This window comes from Arachis ipaensis, chromosome B5 (genome assembly GCF_059453495.1).
Source record: "Arachis ipaensis isolate K30076 ecotype BB chromosome B5, ASM5945349v1, whole genome shotgun sequence".
NCBI classification, from domain to species: Eukaryota; Viridiplantae; Streptophyta; class Magnoliopsida; order Fabales; family Fabaceae; genus Arachis; species Arachis ipaensis.
Window position 1 is genome coordinate 125,711,675 of NC_142440.1, and position 26,198 is coordinate 125,737,872.

The 26,198-nt window shown below is 38.7% G+C and overlaps 1 protein-coding gene and 1 long non-coding RNA gene across 4 annotated transcripts; both read left to right on the top strand.

Annotated features, from left to right (window-relative positions):
- Positions 1-1,291: 1,291 nt before the first annotated feature.
- Positions 1,292-10,580, top strand: LOC107643870 (nuclear factor kappa-B-binding protein). Of its 3 annotated transcripts, none has more exons than XM_021124300.2 (10): positions 1,292-1,670; positions 2,975-3,444; positions 3,557-3,693; positions 5,062-5,175; positions 5,271-5,354; positions 5,744-5,917; positions 7,383-7,539; positions 7,988-8,148; positions 8,265-8,391; positions 8,540-10,580. In XM_021124300.2, the coding sequence occupies exons 2-10, from the start codon at positions 3,127-3,129 to the stop codon at positions 10,064-10,066; spliced, it is 2,799 nt and encodes a 932-aa protein (XP_020979959.2). In that variant the 5' UTR covers positions 1,292-1,670; positions 2,975-3,126; the 3' UTR covers positions 10,067-10,580. The 3 variants fall into 3 exon arrangements, with proteins under 3 accessions (XP_020979959.2, XP_016203103.3, XP_088345280.1); XM_016347617.3 differs by having other exon boundaries at positions 1,323-1,670; positions 7,380-7,539; XM_088489154.1 differs by having other exon boundaries at positions 1,550-1,670; positions 3,031-3,444; positions 7,380-7,539.
- Positions 10,581-11,553: 973 nt separating this feature from the next.
- Positions 11,554-14,261, top strand: LOC148565696 (uncharacterized). Its single transcript, XR_015883810.1, has 2 exons — positions 11,554-12,139; positions 13,645-14,261. It is a non-coding gene; the product is annotated as an uncharacterized LOC148565696 (long non-coding RNA).
- The last annotated feature ends 11,937 nt before the right edge of the window (positions 14,262-26,198 follow it).

Sequence of the window (26,198 nt, forward strand, 5' to 3'; positions counted from 1 at the left end):
ATGCAATTATAATTAATTAACACTAATTATTTATTTTCCCAAAAATAATTTTTGTCATCACTAATTAATTTAGTTAATTTCTTAACTCAACAGTAACAATGCAAATTGAAATCCATTGGAAGCTCGAAGCTCAAATTGCATACTTGGAGCTAAAATTTGGGAGTTGGGGATAGTAACAATGCAAATTGAAATCCAAAATCCAAAAACACAAACACTCTGTTATCCCCTGCAAAAAGTGAAGAAAACTCACCAAGAGGATTAATCTCAGAGCCATATCCATGAACCCTAACAACATCTTCGAACGCCATGGCTGCATCTCTTGGCACGCCATATCAGGTCTTCCTAGAACCCATGTGAAGGTAATTCAAGCTATGGAGGTCATGGTCCTCAACATGCCAAGCGAACCAGCTAAACAACATAGCCAAATACACCATTGGAGAAGTAACACCATGTATCTCCTCCTTCATGAACCTCAACAACGAACCATTCGCCCTCGAAATCTCCCTCATATTCCACGCTGACTCCGCTAGCGCCGCCGCACACTCCTCCCTGCATTTCCGGCTGAACGCCAAGCCCGGCATGTCGTTCACATACTCCACCGAGAACGGCTTGTCAACGGTCGCCTTCCAGAACAGCGTCTCCACCTCGAGAGGCCCTAGGCCATCGGAACAACAATTATGGTGGACCACAATTATGGGACGGAGGAGAAGGGAAGAAGAGATACTGCATCATTCTTACTTTCTAGGGTTTTAATGGGACCAGGACCACATTGGGTAAAAAATTAAGATTTGCCACGTCAGCTAGCCGTTGCTGGCTCCAGCATGGCATGGGAGGTGCCAAATCATTACTCCGTTTGCTGACTATGCGCCGGAAAGGGTCGCAGGACGACTATGGGTCCCGGAGCTGAATGTGAGGGATACCATTAAGGAATTTTAAAAGTCAAGGACGATTATGGGTAACTCGCCCAATCTCAGGGATCACTTTGGGGTTTTAGTCATAGAAATGTGATGAAAAGTAGAAGTATTATGAGAGAAGTCATTTTTTTTAACTTCTCTATAAGCTCTTAAATAGCTTCTTAAAAAATTGCAATTTGATTTTAAAAATTGCACCAAATATTAATACTACTATTTTTCATAAGTCAAAAGTAAAAAAAAGTTACTTCTAGAGTTTTTCGGACCTTAAAGGTTTTAGGTCCAGATCCAATTGAATCAGAACCACTTAAATACTTGAACTAGGTCCAGCACCCGGAGGTACAGTCTCAAACACAACCTGACGTCATCTTATCGCTCTCGTCCTCCTAAATACATCACTCCACACCGACCCCCCACAGACCGCACACCACACAGCACCACAAACAGGAGCCACTTGGAGCCCCGAGCCGCAACATAAGTGGAGCGGAGCCGAGCCGAGCCGAGCCGAGCCGAGCCGATCCAGGCGCCAAGCGATGTGGAAAATAACGGTTTCCATGGAGAAACCACAGTCGTCGATCCTCTCTGTCTCTCTGCCAATTGTGGCGTGTCTTTTCTCTCTTGCTCCTTTCTAAGGCCCAATCTCATAAATAATCTCATCTCATCTCATATTCTTATATCTCATAAAAAACGAAGACTTCTCTCTCTCTTTCCCTCTTGTTCTCTCTCCTTCTCTTAGGTTATCGCAGTCTTCGGTGCAGGGTAAACTTCCAATCCTTCTCGCAGTATTTATTTCTTTTTTTATTTAACTTGGATTTACTGCAAATAAAGTGGCTCTTCTTCTTTTACTGGGTCTGTCGCCGAGAAAGTAACTTGTAATTTATTTTATGAGCTGCTGCTTCTTCCTTTTAAATACTTTTAGGGTTTTGCTGCTCTGAATTTGAAAGGTGATAGCTTGAACGCGATTTCACCCGAATTTTTGGAGTTCGACATGTAATCCGTAGATAATATTTTGCGAATTCTTTTATGTTTTCCTTTTAGTGATTTTCTTTTTTAAAAATTTTCTTTATGGGTTTTGTTTGTGGGGAGCATAAGGGTTGAGAGCAAAAACAATGGATTTGCATCTGTGGTTGATTTTAATGTTTGGATGGTAATTTAGTTTTGCTCGGGTATCCAAGAATATTCGTATTGTTCTTTTGAGAATATAATGTTGTTATCTTTTCGAATTATGGGGTGTTCCAACTAACTAAAAACTGTATTTCTCTGTGTTACATGTGGCTTATCTGGTTTAAGATGGAAAAGCTAGTTGTTGTTGTCAACTTGATTGTTATTGGCGAAGCTGCACTGCAGTTTTACTGGGAAACGCTTGATCATTTTGCATAATTATGATGCTTGTGATGGTGTAGTTATAGATAATCTGGACTCTAAAAAGAAATTTGCATCCATTACATTGTGGATAGTTTCTCTATCACAGTTGTGTTTCTTTGATTATGTGAATATTTGTTCTTTGAAAATCTGTTTTATTGAGCTCATAACTTATGATACATTGAAACCTTTTTTTATGTCAGCATTAGTGGTAAAATTTTGGGACCAACTAACCTGGTACAAATATAAGTATGTGTTTTATTTGATTGAATTGTATACTCATTGTGAATAACCTCTTTCCTTTTGATGTATGATGTGATATGAGCTCTGGTGTTTAAATGATACTATTAAGTTTTTGTTCTATTCTATGCTGGTTCAAAGCTTCTGCCACATAGAATTAATCTAAATTACAAGGTTTATGCTTTTTTAAAATTATGGTGTTCAATTAAAATCTTTTCTCCTGAACTTTGCTGTTGTTGTATTTATGCAATAATTGTAGAACTTAAATGGTAATTTTGCATACCGAAATTGCTGAAAATGCAATAATTGTAGAAATTAAATGGCAATTTTGCATATCAAAATTGCTGCTACTTTTTTAAGTAGGGGAGTGATTGACTTGATTTTACTTTTTACTAGTAGTTTTATTAATTAAAGTTTCATTTTGTGTGTAGAAAATAACTATTCTTTTATGGAAATTGTAGATCGCTCATGGAAAATGGTGATATAATTGATTTCATCTTCTATTGGTGATTGCCAGATAACTTAGAATGAAATATGTTTATTGAGTGCGAACAAGGTGGTGTTTTGCTCAATACCGGTATAGTGTTTTTTTGAATCATATTCCTTTGTAACCATGGCTGCTGATCAGAGGAGAAAACGGTTAAATGGTGCAAGCATTGTCAGTTATGGTTCCAGAGAGCAACAAAGGGCTAAGAGAAAAAATTTGGGATTGATGCAACATGACTTAAGGATGAAATCTCACATCACTGTTGAGTGGGACAGTAGTCAGAAAAGGGTTGTTGCCAAACAGGAACAGATTGGCATCACCTGGAGACAAATGAAACCATTTTTCAATTTTGTATCCAATGATCACAATGTCCTGGCAGATGTGTTGACCATACCTAAAGAATTCTTTGACCTGGATAATTTAAAGGAAGTGCTTTCATATAAGGTAATATACTGTTGCACTCAGTTTCGATTTGTATCAGCTAAATTAACCTTAATTTTTTTTCTAGTAATTAAATTATTAAATAATCTTTTGTTACAATTTTGGAAATTTGCAGGTTTGGAAGAACCATCTTTCAGAAAATGAGAGAAACCTTCTTGTGCATTTTCTTCCTCATGGCTTGGAGCCACATCAAGTTGTGGAAGAATTACTTGCTGGGAATAACATTCACTTTGGAAACCCCTTCTTGAAATGGTAATATCGCTTCTAATTTCTTAATATTTCTTTCTTTAGCTCTTTAGAGACATGGTCTGCTGTTTGTAGCATTTACATCTAATCTTGCAGATTATATTATACTACATGTTATATTTTGATTATTTTCCATTTTGAACGATTGATTGGATATTTGTTGTTGATATATTGTTGAGTCTAGATGACGGCCTGATATTAGTTGTTGGGTTGAGTTCACCAGCTTTACCAATTATATATTATATATTTAGTATAAATTAAGTTGTGTTGAACTTTTTTAATTCAGTCTAGGTTTAACTATTCTTGCAGCATGCTTGACCAGTTTTCTTGAATTAGCCTTTTGTTGCATTAGACACACACATCTATTTTTCGTTACTTGAAGGTGTCTTGTTTGGTGGAAGTTTGCTTTGATCATCATTCGTAGTTTCTATTTTTCACATTTTACTTTGTTTTATCTAATTATCTGACTACCTGTTAGGATTAGAAACAAATTCCTCAATGGGCTACAAGTTTGTAAGTGTAAGAAATTCAGGGGAAGTTTGGGGTTTACTCAAAATCAGAATAGGGCAGGATTGAGTGGGACCTTAGAGCCTAACTAACTTGTTTCAGGGAGTGAGGAATGAGAGACTCCCAGTTTGGCAGTAGAATATGTTATGAGGAAAACCTGTACACAGGCAAGGTAGGAATTGGCTAGGAGAGTGAGGTGGCTACAGTGTCTCATTTCTCCCTTCTACTTTGCTAATTCTAATATGTTTTCTTCTCAAGCAGTAGAGCTGAGACCCCAGCGTACTGTGAGTAAATAATACACCATACGTATTCTTTCTGTTTTATTGTGTGGTTCCTTACAATACCACTTATATGCCTGTCTAATATAGCTTCTGATTATCTTTCAGCATGATCCTTTTGCGTTTTACTATTGTCCTATTGTTAAACATGGAATACCTTTCTTCCCTTGGTTTGCTGATCCTTTGTGAAATTAAACTAGTTGTTGTGTACAAAGAAAATACAACTAAAGCTTAAGGAAGATTTTTACTGAACTGCTATAAGAGCAGCATGGGATTGAATCTTGGATGGTGAAAATCCTACTTGAAAATAAGCTAAATGGTCAAAGATGAGGGTGTCACATTGTGTGACTCTCACATTGGACTAGGTAGAATTGGAAATGAATGTACTTTAGAGAAAGTTGTGGTAGCATTTATTGTGGAAAAGATTGTAGAATCTTGAACGTATGACAGGACACCATGGTGTCACTTGACCCATAAAGTTCTGTCCCATCACGCCATCCCTGGGAGGTGGGAAAGGCTTAGTTGTTGTTACTTTTTATGAAAATCTTCTCTTCAAAGTCACAAGTAGCTTATAAATATATATTTGCAGGGGTGCTTCACTTTGTTCAGGTGATCTTCATCCTGATGTAATTGTTGATCAGGAGCGGCATCTGAAGTCTGAGAAGAGGGCATACTATTCACAGTTGCATAATTATCATAATGAGTAAGTCATCCATAGATATCCACTGTTCATCAGCTTGTGTGATTGTGTCTTTTTGGCATGGCACTTAATCCAGTATTGACACTGTTCTTTTTCAGTATGATAGGATTTCTTGTTAAGTTGAAGGAAAGATGGCAAAGCTGCAAAGATCCAGAAAAGGATATTGTGCAGAAGATGTGGAGGTTGATGCTTGCAAGACTTTCTATCCATTTTATTTGTTCGCAACACACCTGCACACACAAAGTCAGACAGGACATATAGTAGAAGCATGCCTTTTTACTCTTTGCTGCTTCCAATGCTTGCATTAGTGGTTCAGTAGTACTTCAGTAAGAAAAAGCTGCTCATTGCTGTAGAAGCAGGGGAGAAAATAACTGGAAGATATCCTAAAAATTGCTCACATGATTTTTGGTTTATGGAGAGATAATCTGAAATGTCATCTTACCCTATATACATATGTATAATACTTGGAGAGAATTCATGTTGAATATTGAGCTTTGTTGTTATGGGGAACCTTCTTTATTTGAATTTCAGACTTTATTGATGTCATTCCCATTTTCGTTGTACTATGCAGGTCAAAGAATGTAGATAAAAGAGTGTCCTCAAATGTGAATGACTTGAAAGTCTATGATCATGATGGAAATTTTACAGTTACATCTGAGTCGTGTTCCTGGGATGCAGAGGAGAAGGAATTTAGTTGTGACAATCAAATTTTCTCAGTGAAAAGGGATGAAAAACTCCAAAGAAGGTAACTTGTGAATTTGGATGGTTTGTTCACATAGGGTTGGCCTGCAACATTTATGATAATTGTTTACAAAGTTGATTAATTTGCCATCTTTTGAACAGTTTGTAAAGCTGAGATAATGTGATAAAGAAATCTATGAATTATGTACCCAAGACTGCTTAATTAATAGATCTACTAGAATGTTTGCTTAATAAATCTATGAATTCTTAACTAATACACATAGTTGCTGATGGCACTATCATGGTTTTTATGATTGTTGTCTTGTTTTGAATGATTGTTAACTTCTTCATTGGTGGTTGCTCCTTTTGGCACTCTCCCCTGCTTATTGAACAATCATAAAAAATTTATTTTCTTATGAGATGCTCATTTGTATTGACACAATGTTTATTGGTTGCTAGTCGTAGTTTTTTGTAGCATGGCAAATGCTAACCTTTGTATAAATGTTGTGTGGCTCTTGTACAATGCTTGTATACCCTATGATTTGCTTTGCCATATATATAATCCCCTCCTTCCCCATTGGTTGCTTTTGAATGAACTAGATGTTGGTAGGTGATGTCCAGGTTGCTTCCGATATTTGCTCATACTGTTGAGATGCTGTGAAAATCTTGAATTTGGTGACTGTTGTCAGTTGTTATTATAAGAAGTTCTTACTTTAATTTGATGACTGTCTATGACAAGCATGTTAGTATGCAACATTATTATGGAAGAATCTTAGTATGCTAAAGTTATATTGATATCATTTTGGGCACATTACTCTTCTGGCTTGTTTATTTTTCTTTGCCATAATTGTATGCTTTTGTTCGCATTGTTTAGATTTAAGTCTCCTGCTAGATGCTTTGCTATGTTTCTGTCCTATTTTTGGAGTAAATGGTCAAATTTGTCTCTAAAAAATCATTTGTTCTCCAAATTGGTCCCCCGAAAGATTTTTTTTAATCAAATTCATCCTTCAAAGTTTTTAAGTTCATCATATTGGTCCTTCCGTCACTTTCTTTGTTGATGGTGTCAAAATTTGTTAATTTGGCACATTAAGTGACACCACAACACACAACTAAGAGTCGTAATTGACTATTAACATAATAAGTCTATAAAATTAGATCAAATCAAAATCTAATTGAGGGGAGAACTTGAGGCATTAGAATCCCTTAATTTGGGGTTGATTTGATCTAATTTCTTGAACTTATCATGTTAGCTGCCAATTAGAACTACTAGGTGTGTGTTGTGATGTCACTTAATGTACCATATTAGCAAATTTTGACGTCATTAGCAATGGAAGTGACAGAAGGACTAACATGACTAATTTTTAAATCTTTGAAGGACGAATTTGATTAAAAAGATCCTTTGAGGACCAATTTGGAGAACAAGTGATCTTTCAAGGACTAATTTGACTATTTACTCCCTATTTTTGTCTTAATTTCTCAATACTTGTTTTTTTAATAATGCATATATAATTGTTTGGAAATTTCAGCAGGGTGCGGGAAATAGGCAGCATGAAAGGTAAATCTACGAATTTGATGGTTTCATCTGATGATGTGCATAATGTTGGAGAGAGGCTTAAGAAAGGGGACAAACTGTCCAAGCGCAATATTCACTCCAGTGACGGTGACAAATACATGTCGTGTATCAAGGTTAGACCATCCTACCTTGTTTCTGAGATATACTGTGATGGCAGGGAGAGAAGTCCTGGTAGAATGGTCAGTTGGTTCACTCGTGTCAGTAATTAGAGGGAAAGCCAAAATTTGTTTCCAGTTACGTGTATTATTTTCATTTCTTATGGGTTCTTAGGTTATATTTTGACTGACATTATTGGTGTACTTGTTTCCTTATGAAGTATTTATTCCAAGGGAACATGCTATAATGTTTAGGATCTCCTAGCCTTTGTTATAAATATAATTATTAACCTTTTCTTTATTTACTTCTTCCGGTAACTTGCTAAGAGTTCTTTACAATAAAGAGTTTTTTAACTTGCCTGAGTCTTTTTCCTTCAAGATGAGGAGACCAAGGAAAATTTTAAATTTTAATTATGAATGTTTTTAATATTCTTATAGGTTAATTTATGTTTCTTCTGTGCTTCAGATTAGTAAGCAGCAGCATGAACTTGTTAAGAGTATGAAGCAGTCTGGTAGAATCATTCAGTCTAAGACCCTTAACCGTGTTTTGGGCAACCTTGATAACATTCATGTGCAACCATATGAAGTTTTTGTCAAAGAAGAACAGAATAAGTTGCATGAGCATTGGTTAGTGAGATTTGAGCGCTTTATTTTTTGGTAGTTATCATTTCAACATATGATTTTATTAATCTTTTTGAAAATTTCATCTGTATTTCTTAGCAGACTCTGTTTTATTTCCATAGGTTAGAGTTGGTGAAAAAAGCCCTTCCTGCAGCATACGCAAATTGGATGGAGAGACACAGACAGAGACACGCAGTGATAAATTCGTTGCTGGTGGAGGTGAAGGAAAAATCTAATCCACTCGGAGAGGTCTGTTATAGTGGTTCCTTTTCTGAATTCATATTTCCTATGAGCAAGATTGCTCGTCTTCTATAAACTTCTCAAATGCTTTGAATATCTTATTACCAGCATTTATTTTTGGTAATGCCTTCATTTCCATTTATCATTTATACTTCAGGAAGAGGACAGTTTTAGCCCAGCCAGCGAGCTTCAGGATAAGGATGAGACTAACATGAGCTCCGGGGAAGATCTTCAAGATCAGGATGAAGAAAACACGACATCAAGTGGTGAGCTTCCGGATAAGGATGAGGATAACGTGACATCAGGGGGTGGGCATCAGGATATGAATGAGGATGAGATGAAATCAAGCAGTGGGCTTCAGGATTCAGGTGATGATAATACAGCGGGTAGAAAGATTCAAGGTCATGATGAGGATGATGTGAGCTTGGAGAATGAGCTTCAGGAACTGGCAGAGGATGAAGTTCAAAATGATAAGTCTAGCCTGAAAGATGAAGTTTCTGTTGCAAGGACCCCAGAGAACCAATCCCCACATGACACTTATGGTGGTAGGATTGACGAGTTCAACTCAATGAGTATGAAGTTAGAAAAGAATTTAATTTCCCCAACATTGGGCAATGCATCACAAAATAAAATAGATTATCCAGGGGATAAGAACACGCGGGATGTTTCTATTGATGAAGGACGCCCTTTCAATTCTAGCAGTGATGTATGGCAAGCAGTTGAAATGCCACATCCATTCTTTGATACTGCTGGGACCCATGAGTACACAACCCATGGATTATCATTGGCGAATCCTAGAGAGAATGAAGAACGAGCTTGTTTGATTGACCTTGAAGCTGGGTTACATCAGGAAGAGACCGGTAAAGAATTGTTACACAGACAGTTACATGATCAAACCTTCAGTTCTTACCAAAGCCAGGGTCGAAGTGACTTACTTCAATCTTTCCTCAAGGGAGATGGTGTGATATCCTATCATCACGAGCAAAAAGGATCCGAAATGAACTTCCAGGCTTCGAACAATGTTATAATGGGGGATAGCCAATTATCTAGCCATTTTAAGGACCCTTTGCAGACATCACTGTCTTTGGACCAGGGGCAGAGGAGAGCTAATGAGGTTTACACATCAGAAAGCATGCCACAGAATATTTATTCCAATGGAGGAAGGTACTTAGTCCCCAGGCAAGCTCGGTTAGTTCCCGGGCAAGATTCATTGGCCGCTGTAAATATGCCGGATTGGACCTCCAATACTGCTCGCACACCTTCCCAGTCTCACTTAAATACTGCAGATTTTAGTGGTCATCATTGGTTTCCTGCTGATCAAGTTCATGGTGGCTGGAATGGATCTGATGGCAGCAGCATTTCAAGTCACAGTCTTGGCACTGCAACAAACTCTGATCAGAGCTTATTTAGTATTCTATCACAGTGTAACCAATTACATCCGCGTAGCTCTTATGATTCGTTCCGAAACACTGATGACTTTCTAGCACAAAGACCTTATGGAGTAGTAGATACTGATACCTCCAGGATCAATGCTGTTGCTCCACAGGCTTCTCATCCGCTAGAATACTTCAGTGGACGCGAGGCACCTAGTAGTGGCCTGGTACCTGATGATATGGCATGGATGAGCTTGCCACATCAGAATGATCAAATGGGAAAGCCATACTTGAGATCTTGGAATCGGTAATGAATGTTTTTTTACCCAATGGTGGCATTGTGAGATGAAATACGCACGCTCATGTGTGATTGTTCTTTGTGAGTAAAGCCACAAGCTGGGAAGATGAGATAGGTTTGTGTACATACAAGACCGAGTTCAACTCAACACCATGTACATATCTAATTATTAGACGAGCAGGAAAGAAGGCAATGGGGTAAATATAACCTTCAAGAATTTCAGCTTGTTACTTTGGAAAGTTACATAATTTTAGTTTTTTTTTTTTTTCTTAGTGTCTTTTTCCCCCTTTGTTTCTGGAGAGGTATTTTTTAAAAATAATTTTGGAAGGTAAGAAATGCTGGAGGCTGGTGCCTTTCTCAGTTATAATTTGTTGCTCACATCAATAATTTCGTCCTATATTCATAATGCCGAGACAACAAATGTCCTTGAAATAATCGCCTAATTTGTTCATTTATAAGTTTCGCTAATTGTAATCGACTATTGTGAAGATAACATTGAAGAATTACAACTGTTGTTACTTTGCCAAGTTACGTTACATAATTGTCGTCTTGCTTCTGATTCTTTTTCCCTTTTACCTTTCTCGAGTTATACTTTTGTCGTCACATTAATCATTTAGTCCCGTTCACTATAGACAAAGGGGATTAGCAACTTGTTACATAAAAAACACCGGGAAGATTAGTCGATCGCGAATGAAGCCTTATGCAACAAGTCATCTCATCCTTGCATGATCTGAAATCGAAAGGGTTGGAGACTTGGAGCCGTGTAGAGTGGTTTTCTGGATGGCTTTTTTGGTTTTGGAACCTCCAATAGGAGTGAGTGTGAGGAATAACAAACACTTTTAAAGATATTGCTTAATAGTGATAAGTTATTTTGGAAGTATAACACTGATGGTGTGTATTTGGTAAAATACTCACTTCGACAGTAGAAGGGGTTTACTCCACGGTCATTATGAGTTTCCTCAAATTTCGGAGTCATTATGGTGTGGGATAACACGTCCTAAGGTGTTTTTGTTTGGGTTGTGTTTAGAAATATGGTGAATTTTATAGTGTCTATAATATGATGTCTAATTTTTGCTTAACTTATTTGTTATGGTAGGTTTTAAATATTCAATAATTATTTATTTTTATATTTTTAAAATTAAATATTATTTTTTAATTTTTTTTTTAAGTTAGACAAATATTTGTAGATACCGTATCAAAGTCAAGTCTCTATTGGCCAAATTTATGGCTATAGGTGGCTAGATTTTGGCCAACCCATAATAGCTTAACATGTGGCATGAGTGAAGGGTAATTTACATGTTAATAATATTTAGTGCAGTAAACACAAATTTTTTATCACAAGGTTATTTGTGGAAATTGATGATATATGGGGTATAACTGTAACTTGACATTAGGTAGTGTCGGAAAGGTGTGGTTGCAGGCATAACTTCCAAGTGCAGGCAGCCATGGTTGCAGGTTGACGCTATTGGAAAGGAGAGGTTATTTTTTCCCTTTTTTTTCGCCGAAGGAAACGGATCCTTAGTCTACTCTCGATCTAGTCCTCAGAGATCCGTGTTAACTCGCTGATCTTCACGATCGTCTCCTCCGCCATCCCAATTAAGCTGCACCGCTTGCGCTGTCGGAGGTTCTGCTGCTGATTCCGATTCTGAAGACGGCGAACGAGCTTCATTGCGCCATACCTCTGGCTTCCCTTATAGTGAGCGAGCTTCTATTCCCCTCTTGATGAGAATCCTAAAGAATCTGCTGCTGCCTCTGATGACGGCAATCAATCTTTGCTCCTTGGCAGTTCTCACAGCTCCATGGAATCCAGACGGCACTGCTGCTGCGGCCAGAGCTTGACGGTTGTGCTTTGTGATCGCGCTTTCTAAACCAATATGGTCGTCTCTCTATCCACGGCCACTTGCTCCCTCCTCCCCCTCCATTATTCCAATTAGAACTTGACGGATGCAGAGTCCGGCGGAAGTAGGAAAGGCTTTTTCTTTTTGGCCGTGGGGAGGGAAGGGTTGAATAAGATAGTATGCTGGTGCTATTTAAGGACGGTAATGGGTCTCCACTCTCTCCCCGGCCCCGCCCTTTGTCCCGTTTAGTAAGATATTTCGGTTTTAATTTAATTTGTCTCAGATTTTTATTTCTATTTTTTGAGGAAGATAGATATTTGCAGGTATTTATGAATATACTAAATTTTAATTTTTTTTAAATTTATACAATCATAATAAATTCTATACAATTTAACTAAATATATCAAATTAAATAGAAATTTAATATAATAATATATATAAAATTTTTAATATATAAATTAAAATAAAATAAATTAGAGTTTCTTACATAACTTATATATAAAAATAATTAACTAAATATTTTTTGAAAAATTTTACAGGTCTTTGTAGGATGAGTACTTCAATCTCTGTCTCCATCTCTATTTATTTGCGAGAATAAATTTCTATTTTCGCTGAAATTTTACATATTTTCGTTAGTCTTTTTGTCACAAATAATTTTTATAGGTGTGGATTTTTTTGCCATTCCTAGTGCAATTGGGCTTTAATTTTTTTAAAAGAATTAAAATTTTTTGGTTTAATTTTTATCTGAATAAATTCTCATTAAAATAGGATCTACGTAAGAAAGAAAAAGTACTTATCATTAAATAGTTATTACATACATCCTAAAAATGTACATATCGAAATATGACTTTCAAATTAAGTTTTAAATTAACTAAAAAATCGACCGAAAATCGATTGGTCGAATTGAATTGGAACCTGGCCGGGTTTGGCAAAATTCACAAAAAGTCATTGTTTTAATCATTAAGAATTAAAAAAAATATAAAAAATTAAGAAATCCTAAATCCCTCCTCCTCAATCATTGAATGACAATCATTGAATGACAACGCAAGGAAGAACAAATTCAAATAGCAATAAATAAAGACAAACAAACCAATTAGAAGCAACTCTAGACAACGGTGAACACACAGGAGGAACATATTGAGAGCATAGAGACAGAATAGTAACACGAGCAGAAGCAGATTAAGACAACGTGAGTAAGAAAAAGGGTTATGACAATACTTGAAAGGGAGAGGTAGAGCTAGAATGATGAGTGCATGTCTTGGAGGAGAGGTAGAGCTCGATGACTAAGTATTAGAGAGAAGGTATTTTGAACAGCTTCATAGAGAAAGAAGAAGAGTGATTAATTTAAGGTTGGATAGAAGTAATATCTTCTGCTAGGCTTAGCTTGAGTTGGGTCTCCACCCTATTGGCTGGTATATAGAAAAAGACGAAAAAATTTTGGTAATTTTTTTCTATATGTCAGTCAACAGGGCAGAAGCCCAACCCAAGCTAAACAAAAAATAGGGTACAATGGATTACTTAGAACAGTAAAGCGGAGTGGACTAGTAGGTTTGGAGCTAACTTGGAGAATCGCAATGTAATGCAAAAAAATGAGATTATTTTGATGAGCGGATATTTTATACGCTTTTTGGGGGTATTTTCATATAGTTTTTAGTAGGATCTAGCTACTTTTTAGTATATTTTTATTAGTTTTTATGCAAAAATCACATTTCTGGACTTTACTATGAGTTTGTGTGTTTTTCTATGATTTCAGGTATTTTCTGGCTGAAATTGATGGACCTGAGCAAAAATCTGATTCAGAGGCTGAAAAAGGACTGCAGATGCTGTTGGATTCTGACCTCCCTGCACTCGAAATGGATTTTCTGGAGCTACAGAAGCCCAATTGGCGCGCTCTTAATTGCGTTGGAAAGTAGACATCCTGGGCTTTCCAGCAATATATAATAGTCCATACTTTTCCCGAGTTGAGATCACGCAAACTGGCGTTTAACGCCAAGTCTCTACCCTATTCTGGCGTTAAACGCCAGAACTGGCATAAAAGTTGGAGTTAAACGCCCAAACTGGCACAAAAGCTGAAGTTAAACGCCAGGAGCAGCCTATGCACGTGAAAGCTTCAGTGCTCAGCCCAAATACACACCAAGTGGGCCCCGGAAGTGGATTTCTGCACTATCTATCTTAGTTTACTCAATTTCTGTAAACCTAGGTCACTAGTTTAGTATAAAAACTACTTTTAGAGACTTACTATGGACGGCCTGACATTTTTACATCAAAACTTGTATTCTCTACGGCATGAGTCTCTAAACTCCATGGTTGGGGTGAGGAGCTCTGCTGTGTTTCGATGCATTAATGCAATTACTATTGTTTCTCATTCAATCACGCTTGTTTCTATTCTAAGATATTCATTCGCACTTCAACATGATGAATGTGATGATCTGTGACACTCATCACCATTCTCAACCTATGAACGCATTCCTGATAACCACTTCCGTTCTACCTTAGATTGAATGTATATCTCTTTGGTTCCTGATTCACGAGTTTGATTGCCTCTCCTGACAACAGAGCATTCGAATCTGTGAGATCGGAGTCTTCGTGGTATAAGCTAGAATCGATTGGCAGCATCCTTGAGATCCGGAAAGTCTAAACTTTGTCTGTGGTATTCCGAGTAAGATCCGGGAGGGGATGACTGTGACGAGCTTCAAACTCGCAAGTGTTGGGCGTAGTGACAGGCGCAAAAGGATCAATGGATCCTATTCCAACATGAGTGAGAACCGACAGATGATTAGCCGTGCGGTGACAGCACATTTGGACCATTTTCACTGAGAGGACGGACAGTAGCCATTGACAACGGTGATCCTCCAACATACAGCTTGCCATGGAAGGAGCCTTGCGTGCATGAAGAAGAAGACAGTAGGAAAGCAGAGATTCAGAAGACAAAGCATCTCCAAAACCTCAACCTGTTCTTCATTACTGCATAACAAGTATTATTTAATCTATGTTCTTTTACTCATTCCAATTAAAATTGAGAATTATTATTGAAATCCTGACTAAGAGTTACAAGATAACCATAGCTTGCTTCAAGCCGACAATCTCCGTGGGATCGACCCTTACTCACGTAAGGTATTACTTGGACGACCTAGTGCACTTGCTGGTTAGTTGTGCGGAATTGCAAAAGTGTGATTGTGATTTCGTGCACCACATTTTATCCTCAAAAATTTGGTAATTTGCGTCAATTGATTTTTTTATTTTTATTATTATAAATGATTGAAATTAAAAAAAAATAAAATGATATCTCTAAATGAGATCTACAAATTTTTCAAAAAAAATTCAGATAAAATGAATAAGTCATTTACTAAAAGCAAAAGTCATTTGCCTTTTATAAAAAAATATGTTATTGTTCGTATTTTTAGAAGTTTGTTAACAATATAAACTTTTGCGCACTATTTTTTTAGTTTACCATTTTTGGTTAAATAATAAATTATGCGTATCTTCCCTTAATATAATCACTTACCAATAGCCAAGATTTTGTTTAAGTGAGATGCGTATGTTCCAAAGACACCCAAGTGAACTTTACTTGCATAGATAATAGTACTTCAGACAATCAGACTCCACAATTCTATACTTTACAACTCGCCAAATACTATAATTCTTCACCCCCTATATGCACAGTTTCCTTGCTCCTAAATTAGTGGCCCACTGATAAACCCCAATTTTGTGGTTTATCTTGTGCTTATTTTAGGGAATTTTATCACCTTTTCCCACATTTATTCAATGAAATAGCATGGTTTTGTAATTCTCCCGTAATTTGTGCTTAAGTGTAAAAACATGCTTTTTAGACCCTTAAATTGTTGATTTTAATTCACTTTAATTCCATTCGATGCCTTGATGTGTTTTTTTGAGTGATTTCAGGATTATAAGGCAAGTATTGGATGGAAGAAATGAAGAGGAAAGCATGCAAGTGGAGAATTCATGAAGAAATGAGCAAAATGGAGAATTGAGGGCCACGCGCACGCGTCATGCACGCGTACGCGTGCATCGAAGATTCACAAGCCACGCGCACGCGTCAAGCACGCGTACACGTAAATAGAGGTTTTGCCAGCGACGCGCACGCGTCGATATTTGCACGTGACCCACTTAAAGTGAAATCACTGGGGGCGATTTCTGAGCTGCCCAAGTCCAATTCCAACTCGTTTCTGAGGGTATTTGATGCAGAATTGAAGATTGAGCAAAAGGGGGGGGGGAGCACTTAGTTAGTCATGGTGAGCCTTTAGTTAGTTTTCTAGAGAGAGAAGCTCCCTCTTCTCTCTAGAATTAGGTTAGGATTAGGTTAATCTCTCTCAAATTTATCTTTCAATTCTTGTTTTGATTTCAATTCTCTTTATATTTTAGTGTTCTATTGTCTTAATCTTCTTAGTTTCTCTTGTTAATTTCTTATTTTGCTCTCTCTTATGTTGATGAACAATTGTTGGATCTTGATTTCTTTTAATGCAATTTGATGTTTCCATGTCTCTTTTATGTTGATCTTGATTGTATTATTGATTTTTTGCTTATGTTAGTTATGGGTTTCTTTAATTCTTGCATTTTGTGGTGTTTACTTTTCTTGCACACTAGGTGTTTGATAAAATGTTTCCATTAGTTTTTGAGTAGTCTTCCTTACTCTTGGCCTAGGCTAAGGGAATTGGGCAAACTTGAGTCGTTAGGTCTAATGGATTTGGTGATTTGAGAACCCTTAGTGGTCAATTTGATAACCATTGCCTCTAGCCTACTACTAAGTAATTGGTAGCTAGGTTAGGACCTATGGATTGATGTTGATCAAGCCATTTGATATGTTTCAAGCATAGAAATAGACTTAATGAGCTCGGTTCCTCATAATTGTCAATACATGGTTTGTAGACAAGGATGGTGATCTCAATTACCTATGTCTAGCCAAGAGTTCATTCCCATTTATTTTATTAGTTTTTATCATTTACTTTCTTGTTGTTTACTTTTCTTGCCAATTATAAAATCAAACCCCTTGCATCTTCATAGCCAATAATTAAACACTTCATTGCAATTCCTTGTGAGACAATCTGGAGTCTAAATACTTTGGTTAATTCTTATTGGGATTTGTACTTGTGACAACCAATATTTTTTTTGAATGCGAGGATTCTTTGTTGGTTTAGAACTATACTTGCAACGAGAATTTATTTGTGAAATTCTAAACCGTACAAGAAACCCAAACATCAAAATGGCGCCGTTGCCGGGGAGATGCAATGGTGCTATGTTATTGGCTATTGTAAATATTGTGGATATGTTTGCCTTTTTCTTCTTTGTGTGTTTTTGCTAGTTGTAGGACTTCATCTTCTTTATTCCTTGTTAGCTTTTGTTTTTATTTTCTCTTTCACCATGAATTCTCACCCCTTTGGCTATGAGTGTGGTTCAAACTATGTTGTAGGAAATGGAAGCTTTAATGAAGAATTGCATCAAGGATTTGGAGATCGAAGGTGGAAGGAGCCCCAAGCTTACGGACAACCTTCTTGGCAATAACTTCTTTCCGAATCGAGTTTGACAAGAGTGCTTGGGAACATGACTACTCTCCTCACGAAAATGCGCAAGGACCAAAAGGCATTTTATTCCATCAAAGACGTTCAAGCGCCACCCTTACATGACTACTCTCTGGATTCTTATGGGTATAATCCAAATCCTAATGCATACCAATCTAATGTATGTGATGACCCTTATTGTGATTGTCAACCACAACCATCATATGCATATGAACCCCCCTCCCAACATAGCCCTCAACAACCATACTCACAAGCCTCATACCACCATTCACCTCCATACCCACCATACCAACCACCATATAAACCATATCTAGAGCCATCACCATTCCAACACCAATACTCTCAAGAACCACAAATTTCATATACACCACCTCAAGACTTTCACCAACATGAACCACCTTCCAACTACAATACCGTTCCCTTAAACAATGAACACTCTCTTCCACCATCGCCCCCCAATGAAGCCCTCACGCAAGAACTAAGAGATCTTGAATCTCATATCCTAAGGCAACAAGAGGGGACGAAAAAAGAGTTTAAGGAGCTAGAAGCCAAGATGGCTATCATAGTAGAACCCGTTAGTCACATGACCTCCCATCTAAGCTCATACATCCCAAGTACTCCCATTGTTAAATGTGGAGAAGCAATCAAAGAGCATAGTGAGGGAGTGAATTTGGAGCTCCAAGGTGAGGAAGAGGAGTTAAAGCAAGAAGTACAACAAGAGGAGGAGGTAGAGATTATTGAACAAGAGGAAGTCGTGGTTGGGTATTTAGGATATGTTGAGTACATAGAGGAATCTCAAGTTGAAGAGCCTTCTTCCACGGAGTTTGGAAGGGATGTTAAAGAGGAGAGTGATGTTAAGGAAGTGGATAGAGAGTTGAGAGAAATTAATCAAGAAGTGGATTCCATCATTAGTGATTTTTTGTCCACATTGATCAATCCCCTTAATGATCTTGTTGAGCATTCTGCCATTGGATTAGAAAGTAATGTTGAGGAGGATGTGCAACCTCCAAGGCATATTGTGAGTGAAGAATTGGAAGAAGTATTCCAAGCAACAAGCCTTCCTATCTATGATGATTCCGCATCAACATATGATCCTTTTGAGCATGATGAATCCTTCCCCACTATGCTTGAAATTAATGACGAGGTGGACTTCACTAAACTTTCTATTTATGATTTGAGTGATGGGGAGGAGATAGAAGAATTTGGTGAAGAAGAACATGAACTTGAGGAAGCTTGGCAAGAGGTAGAGCTTGAAGAACCTTGCCAAGTGGTGGACGCCTCTAGAAGAGGATGGACGGGAGTGGAACGCACTTTATCAAGACCGTTGGGAACTCTTCCACCTAGGTTGTCATCTAATCCTTCATTTGAGTGGGTAAAACTTCTAACTCTTAGCTTTATTACCCCACTTGAATTTGGTTTGCTTGAAACGGATGGCCAACTTCGGATGCTTTGTGGAATTAAGCGTAAGAAGAGGATGTTTAGTGGTTGGCGTTGTAAGTCTAGGCTCATTATGGTTAGAAACTCGAAATTGAAGAGCATGGATTGGTGTAGTGCTCGATTGAATGGGTCTAGAAGGATTGTTTGGTGCCTTCATGAGAATTCGGCTTCTCTACCACCCGGAGAGGATTACCATGATCAAATCGAAGATGGATGTGAAAATAAAATATGGGATCCCGGATCGCCACATGAAGACCAATTATGGGAGCTCATATCTTGGGAAGAACTACCCCCTAGATTGGTGAAAATGGTTGGAAATTCTGACAACCATCTGAGAAGCAAGCGTTCTTGGAAGTTCAAGGATGAATACAAGCATAAGCCACCATGACAAGGAGCTTTCCAAATGTCCAACTTAAGGACTTAAACCAAAAGTGCTTGGTGGGAGACACCCCACCATGGTAAACTCTTTCCATTCTCTTGTAGATATAATGAATGAATGAATTGAGTTCCATTGTGAGTAGTTTCTTTACTCCTTTGCATAGTTTGTTTTGCTTGCTAGGTTGTTTATACATTTTATGCCTTGAATAAGGATGATTCTTTGAATTTGAGTTTTTGCTTGGATTGCAAGTTTCCTCAAATTGTTTGAAAAATCCTCAAAAATCCAAAAATATGGGTGATTTTGCATTTTGGCTGGTTTTTGAGTCATAGGGAAGGTTAGGAGAACTTTGAGCTGTTTCTAGTGTTTTTGAAAAAAAAAAGAGGTAGGGATGCGTGCGCACGCTGTACGCGCATGCGTTAATAAGTGAATACAGCCCCTCATACATGGAACCAGAGAGTTGCGTGAGTTGGGCGCGAACGTTGAGCTTCTCGCGCAAGCTGCGATCCACGCGGACGCATACATCACGCGTACGCGTCAGCGCGCACTCTCTCCATCCACGCTTAAGCGTACACGATGCTTGCGCGTCCATTCCTTTTTCATCCACCCATGCCGACGCACACAAGACGCGTACGCGTGGATTCAAAAACATAACCCAAGGGACGCGAGAAACCCTTGCCATTCGCGTCCCTCATTTCTTCTTTCTTCCAACGTTCCCCTTCCACTCTTCCTCCATAATCACTTCCTGCAACCACCCGTAACCACTATCCGGCGACCTCTTCCCGGTGCCGACCCACTGCAACCACTCCCTCCCCATTCTCTCTTCTCATCCCTCTTCTCTTCTCACCTCTGCCTCTCTTACCCCTCTCACTGCTTCTCTCTGCTCGCCACCGTCCGACCACCTCTGTCGCCGCCGGTGAACCAACTGCCACCACCAACCTTCTTCTTCTTCCTCAGCCGTTCTCTCCCTTATCACTTCACCACTCCTCTCTCAGAACTCCATTCCTCTACCCCCTACTCTGCCCGTGCCGCCACCTGCGCCGCCATGAGCTAGGCCACCGTCCTTGGTGGTTCTGCCTTCCCCCGTTCGTCCTTTCCTCCTCTTACCATTTCCAATTCTGCTTCTGCTACCCTTCCAGGTTCCCCTATCTTCTGCTCTGTTCCCTTATTTTCTTTTATTAATTCTGTTTATTAATTTTTGTTAGATTACTGTTTAATTCTGTTTGTTAGGTTAGATAGAGATGTATACTTTTAGGTAGATAGGCTGTGGTTAGAAGATTCTAGGCCTGATAAGTGCTCCGTTCGTGTTTACTTACTCAATACTGCTTGTTTGCTGGGTGATGTTAGTATGATGCTCTATGCAACTATGCTACTGCCATGCTGTTTTTTCACTGTTGCCTTGCTGAGCTTCAATTGTGTAAATTGTGTTTGATGCAATTCTTGGATTCATATGTGATTTTTGCTGCTTTTTGCTATTCGGGAACATCTGTTTTACTGTCGGAATGCTGTCCAAATTTCTAGAAAATTGTTTTGTTCCTAACTTGCCACCTAGAATTGAACTTGACACCTTTGAATTTGAGATTTACTTGACTTACACCAAGTTCAATCCTTAGGTTATTGTGGTTGGAATTTTCATTTCTATTTTGTTTCCCGTGATATGCATTGACATGGTTAGTTCAAGGAATTGTTTGTCGGATCTCTATGTCACACAATCCCTTGCCTAACTTATCTATTTAAACCTTCATGTGCTTCCACTTTTCAAGTTAAATCGAATGCCTTTTAACTCTTACCAAATTCACCATTTGATCTTAACTTGCATTTTTCGTGAATATGGTTTATTCACTTACAATATTTGGTGCATTCCACAAGTGTAACCCTTTTTAATTCAAACGGTTTTCAACTTGCTTTTGGTTACACTAGTGCATGTTTCAATTTCTCAACGCCAATTATTGCAAACTTAGTGACCATGACATTGTTGATGATTTGTTTTCCTATTGTTTGCTTTATCCGAATTCATATTTCATCATCAATGACTGCATCTTCCTCATGAATGTGAGTATGCTTATTTTCCATACTTTGTGCATTTCTTTTGCTTGAGCCAATAACCGTCATACCACTAATCTTTGAACCAGTTCTCTAGCTTCTAACTCGATTAACCAACTAACTTTTCTTTTTGCTTTCAAACTAACTCCTTTAATCATTCTTTTGGGTATGACGCTTCTTGGGCTTAATGAACAAGCATTGTGCAAATATGACTTGAATTCTTAGTTTGTGGCTTTGTTTGATTTCTGAATTTTGTTTCTTGTATTCCAAGAATTCTCATCTCCGAACTCACTTCATGATTACATATCAATCCTCTTGTTTTCCGAATATGTCATTCCTTGCTTTGTTTTCCTTTACGTGTCTTGATTGTTTATATCCTGTATTTCTTTTTCAGGATGGCCGACAGAGGAAAATCCAAGGTCACTTCAAGAAAGAAGAAGAAACCTCAAGCCTTCACTCTTTCTCCTTACCACGACTATGCCAAGAACCCTCTTAATGAGGAGGACAAGGCTAACCAGCAGCTGCCGCCTACAGATGCGTATAGGTTCCCTAACCTATACTACGAGCTCTGCTTCCCGACATACCAGAAGAAGAATCTGAATATAGAGAAGAAACTGGCCATCCTAACTAACTTGAGGCAAGCCATTCAGACACGTATTTAGGGGATGGACCTAGGTTTTATTGATAGAGAGCTAGGCAGGGTGAACTCATCCTGGGTGAAGGAATTTTACAGTAACTTCTTCAGACACACCCTTGATTCAGTCCACCTGCGAGGCGGTCAGATATTGGTTATGAAGGCAGCGATTGAGGATAGACTCCGCTGTCTGCCTAGGACCGGTGGCACAGATGCCATTGAGCAGGCAGAGGTGGTGATACATTGTATGACCTTTGATTATGATGCTCTGAGGGATATTATTGCCACCCCGGATGCCCCTTGGGTAATGGACACTAACAACAAAAAGCCCAAGGGGATGCTGTTTACTTATCTTTCTAGGGAGGCCTGACAAATGAATTTTTGCCGGTATAGAAATTATCAAATGATCAATCGTAGTATAGTCTAAACCGACGCAAAATCCTTCATCAAACAAATCTACAATCTATATCCGAGAGTACTAGTCTCCCGAGTCGTTCTCCCTTGGAATTGCCAAAGTGTGCATCTTATTGATTTAGTAAGCCTTGTTGGAATTCTTTGAAAGTTTTAGCAAAGTAATGAGAAACAAACAATCAATTATCAAAAGACTTGGCTTAGGGTTGGCATTAGAAATTCTATCCTTATAGTCCATTCAATGTTGACAATCAATTAGGCCTTGCTTCATTTAGTTATCCCCTAGGTATAGAGGGAGGTCAAATGAAAGCAATCAACTTGAGTCACAAGTCCTAGCTTCACCTTATGGGAATCTAGCTTTAGTGCACTCCAAGCCAACTAGCAATCCCTAATTCCAAATCAACTATTGATACAACTATTCAACTTCTTCCAAGGACCAAACCCTATGCCAAGTGTGAAAATTCTACTCCATAGCTAGTGTTGTCATTTTATCAAACATGTGATGAGCAAGAAGGAAAGTCATAGTAAAATGAGAAGAAAAGTCGAATTGAAAGTATTGCAACACAAAGATCTAACAACAAGTCTCAAAGAGTAGCAATGAAAATCGAATTCTCAAAATAGGGACGAAATCTAAAATTACAAAGTTGAATTCTAGATCTATGAGAATTGATCAATTGCATCTACTACTTGAAATTGGAGAAGAAAATCTATGACATGAACAAAGTGAAGTGAGAATTGTAATGGATCTCACCAAAAAGTCATTGAAAATTCAGAAATTAGATGAGGATGAACCCTAGTGAAAAGCTTGGAATCTCCCTCTCCTTCTCCAAAAGTGTAACCAACTCTCCTCTCCCCAAAAAAATATCTAGATCTAGAAAATGAACTAAAATTGTCCTTAACCCTTGCTCCTTTGATCTTCTTGAGCTTTTCCCGCCAAAGTGTTTCCCCAAAAGTGGGATCCTTAACTGCCTCCACGCCTAAGTCACGTGACTTCTTAAAAAAAAATCATATTCGCAAATCGGCGCGCACGCGCAAGGTACGCGCACGCGCCGTCGAGACGTCTTGTAATGTGCGCGGAGGCGTGATGTACGCGTGCGCACCCATGAAGATCCTGGCTTAGCCGCTTCTCAAGCCGGCTCTTGGCTTTGGCTTCACGTTGCCCTATCCGCGCGGGCGCGCCAAGTGCGCGCACGCGCCCATGCGAAAATTTCCAAAGCTTAATCCTCATGCTTCCTTCCTTTGTACCCGTCTTCCTTCTCTCTTTCGGTCCATTCCTACTCTATATCCTGAAACCACTTAACACACAAGTCACGGCATCGAATGGCATCAAGAGAAGATTAGAAATGTATCTATTTTAGTGCGAAATAAGCATGTTTTCATTCATGAGGCAAAACTAGGAAAGGAATGCAAAATCTTGTATTTTCATATAGAAAGTGTGTGGAATCATTGATAAAACCCCTGAAATCAGCACAAGATAAACCCTCAAATTGGGGTTTGTCAACCTCCCCACACTTAGATTCTAGCATGTCCTCATGCTTAGAGAAATGCAAAGAAACACAGAAGACCGAGGGATTACAAAAGTATAAGACTCATGAAGTGCAACCTACTTATATGCATGCAACTATGACTAGTGCCACTATCCACTTGGTTGGGAGCAAATTAGCCTTCTTAGGACATATGCGAGCACATGGGGTACGATGGTGGTCAAAGCATAGGACTTGCCACTTTCTAAGCATCAAATGCAATATGTGCAACCTTGCATGAGGAATGCTCGCGAGAGCCGGGAATCAAAGGATTGAGCATCGAACCCTCGTCGGAAGTGTTTGCACTCTAATCACTCGGTGTTTGGGGTTTATTCTCTCAATTCTCCCCTAATCATGCTTTCCAAGATTTGTTTTTCATCTAACAATCAACAATTATTCAATGCATGCATACAATTATCATGAGGTCTTTTCCTTAGGTTGTAATGTGGTTAGGGTTAAGGTAGGGTCATATATGGCTAGTGGACTTAGGATTTGAATCTTTGATTAACTTAAACTTTCCCACCTAACCTATATAATGACCTATACAATTAAGTACTAACCTAACTACCCATTCCTCACTTTTCCACATACTCATGCATTTTCTTTTCGTTTCACAATACTTATGCATTGATTCCTCTTGAGCTTCACTTTGGGGCATTTTGTCCCCTTTTTATTATTTTTCTTCCTTTTTTTTTCTTTTTCTTTCTTTTTCTATTTTTTTTCCTTTTCTTTTCCATATTGTTTTTCTTTTTCTTTTGTTCTTTTGTTTTTCTCATTTTTCTTTTATATACAAGAGCGTCAATGCATAAGGTTTTACATTTGATCAATTCATGAGTATGTACCCAATTCCCAATATTTTCAATAATAATACAAAATACCCTTTTATTCACCCAATGTCCCAAGGTTCCCACACTTGAATGATACTCACACACTAGCCTGAGCTAATCAAAGATCCAAATAAGGACTTTTATTGTTTTCCGCTTTAGGGCTTGTAATGTGCTAAATTAAGAACAAAGTGGGTTAATCGTAGGCTCAAATTTGGCTAACAAAGGAAGATAGAAGGTAAGGCCATTTGGGTGAGTGAGCTAATGAAATGATGGCCTCAATCATATAAATGCATGAATACACCAAATAATGGACATAAAGAATCAAACAAATCAAAGATCACAATCATAGAAAGAGAATAATGCACACAAGAAGGAAAAATAAGTGGTTATAAGATGTAACCACACCATTAGGCTCAAATCTCACAAGCTTGTGTTCTTAACTTCAAACCCATGTTCCAAAATATAATTCTTCATGCAACTTTGGCATCAAAGCATTTAGAATTTGCAATGCCATGGTTGCCCCAAAGTGTTGGTTTCCTAAGAGAGAATTTCATTGTTCCAGCCAAGCAGACTTATCATGCGAATGGTGCCAACTAAAACCTAATCATGCAACCTATCCTAATTTATTCAGATTTATTCAGATGTTACCTACGGAGATCGGTCGGCCGACCTCCCCACACTTAAAACTTAGCACGGTCCTCCGTGCTAGAGGTTAGGCGCACTGGGTGATTGAGCTCCGAGTGTGCCACATCTCCAATGCCATTGCTACCTCCGCTTGAAGTTGCGGTGGAGGTGGAGATATCGGGTTCCTCCATAGGTGGGGTGATTATGCTTAGAAGCCTCTTCACATGAGCATAGCGGCGTTGGTTACGCCTCTCATAACGGTCTAATTTGTTGTGAAGGTCCTCAAGGCGTTGGGCGGCCGATTTTTGTGATGTAGATGAAGTGGTAGCGTGGCCAGTTGGTGTGGGCAGTTCAATGTCCTTGGTGACTTCCGGAGGCTTGAGGCATCTCTTGGTTGGAATGATATCACCATCGACCGGTATTGAGGTTCGCCTATCTTTAGCCTCCCGGTTGACGCCGGCTTTCGCAACTAATGCCGTCACTAAAGCGGGGAATGGTAGATTTCCCTTGGCATGAATGCGCCCCATGGATTGGCGGATGGCATGCGGAACGTCGACCGGTTTCTCGGTCAAGATGCACCATATCAATAAGGCAAGCTCGGCGGTGATGGATGACCCATGTGTGCTTGGGAGCACGTAGTGAGCTAGAATTTGGGCCCATGCTGTGGCTTCTTGAGTGAGGTGGCGGACATCTAAACCCTTGGGTCTTCGCTTTATGGTCCCCCGAATCCAATATGCGTCGGGTAAAGCAATGACGCGGAGGATCGCGCTCCAATCGAATGCGCGGTCAACGCATGTAGCCAAGACTTCTTGGTAGGCGTCATATGCATCCGTTGACGGTTCAATCCCAAGGACTTCTCGGATGGTTTCCACGGTGACCGACACTTGTTTTCGGC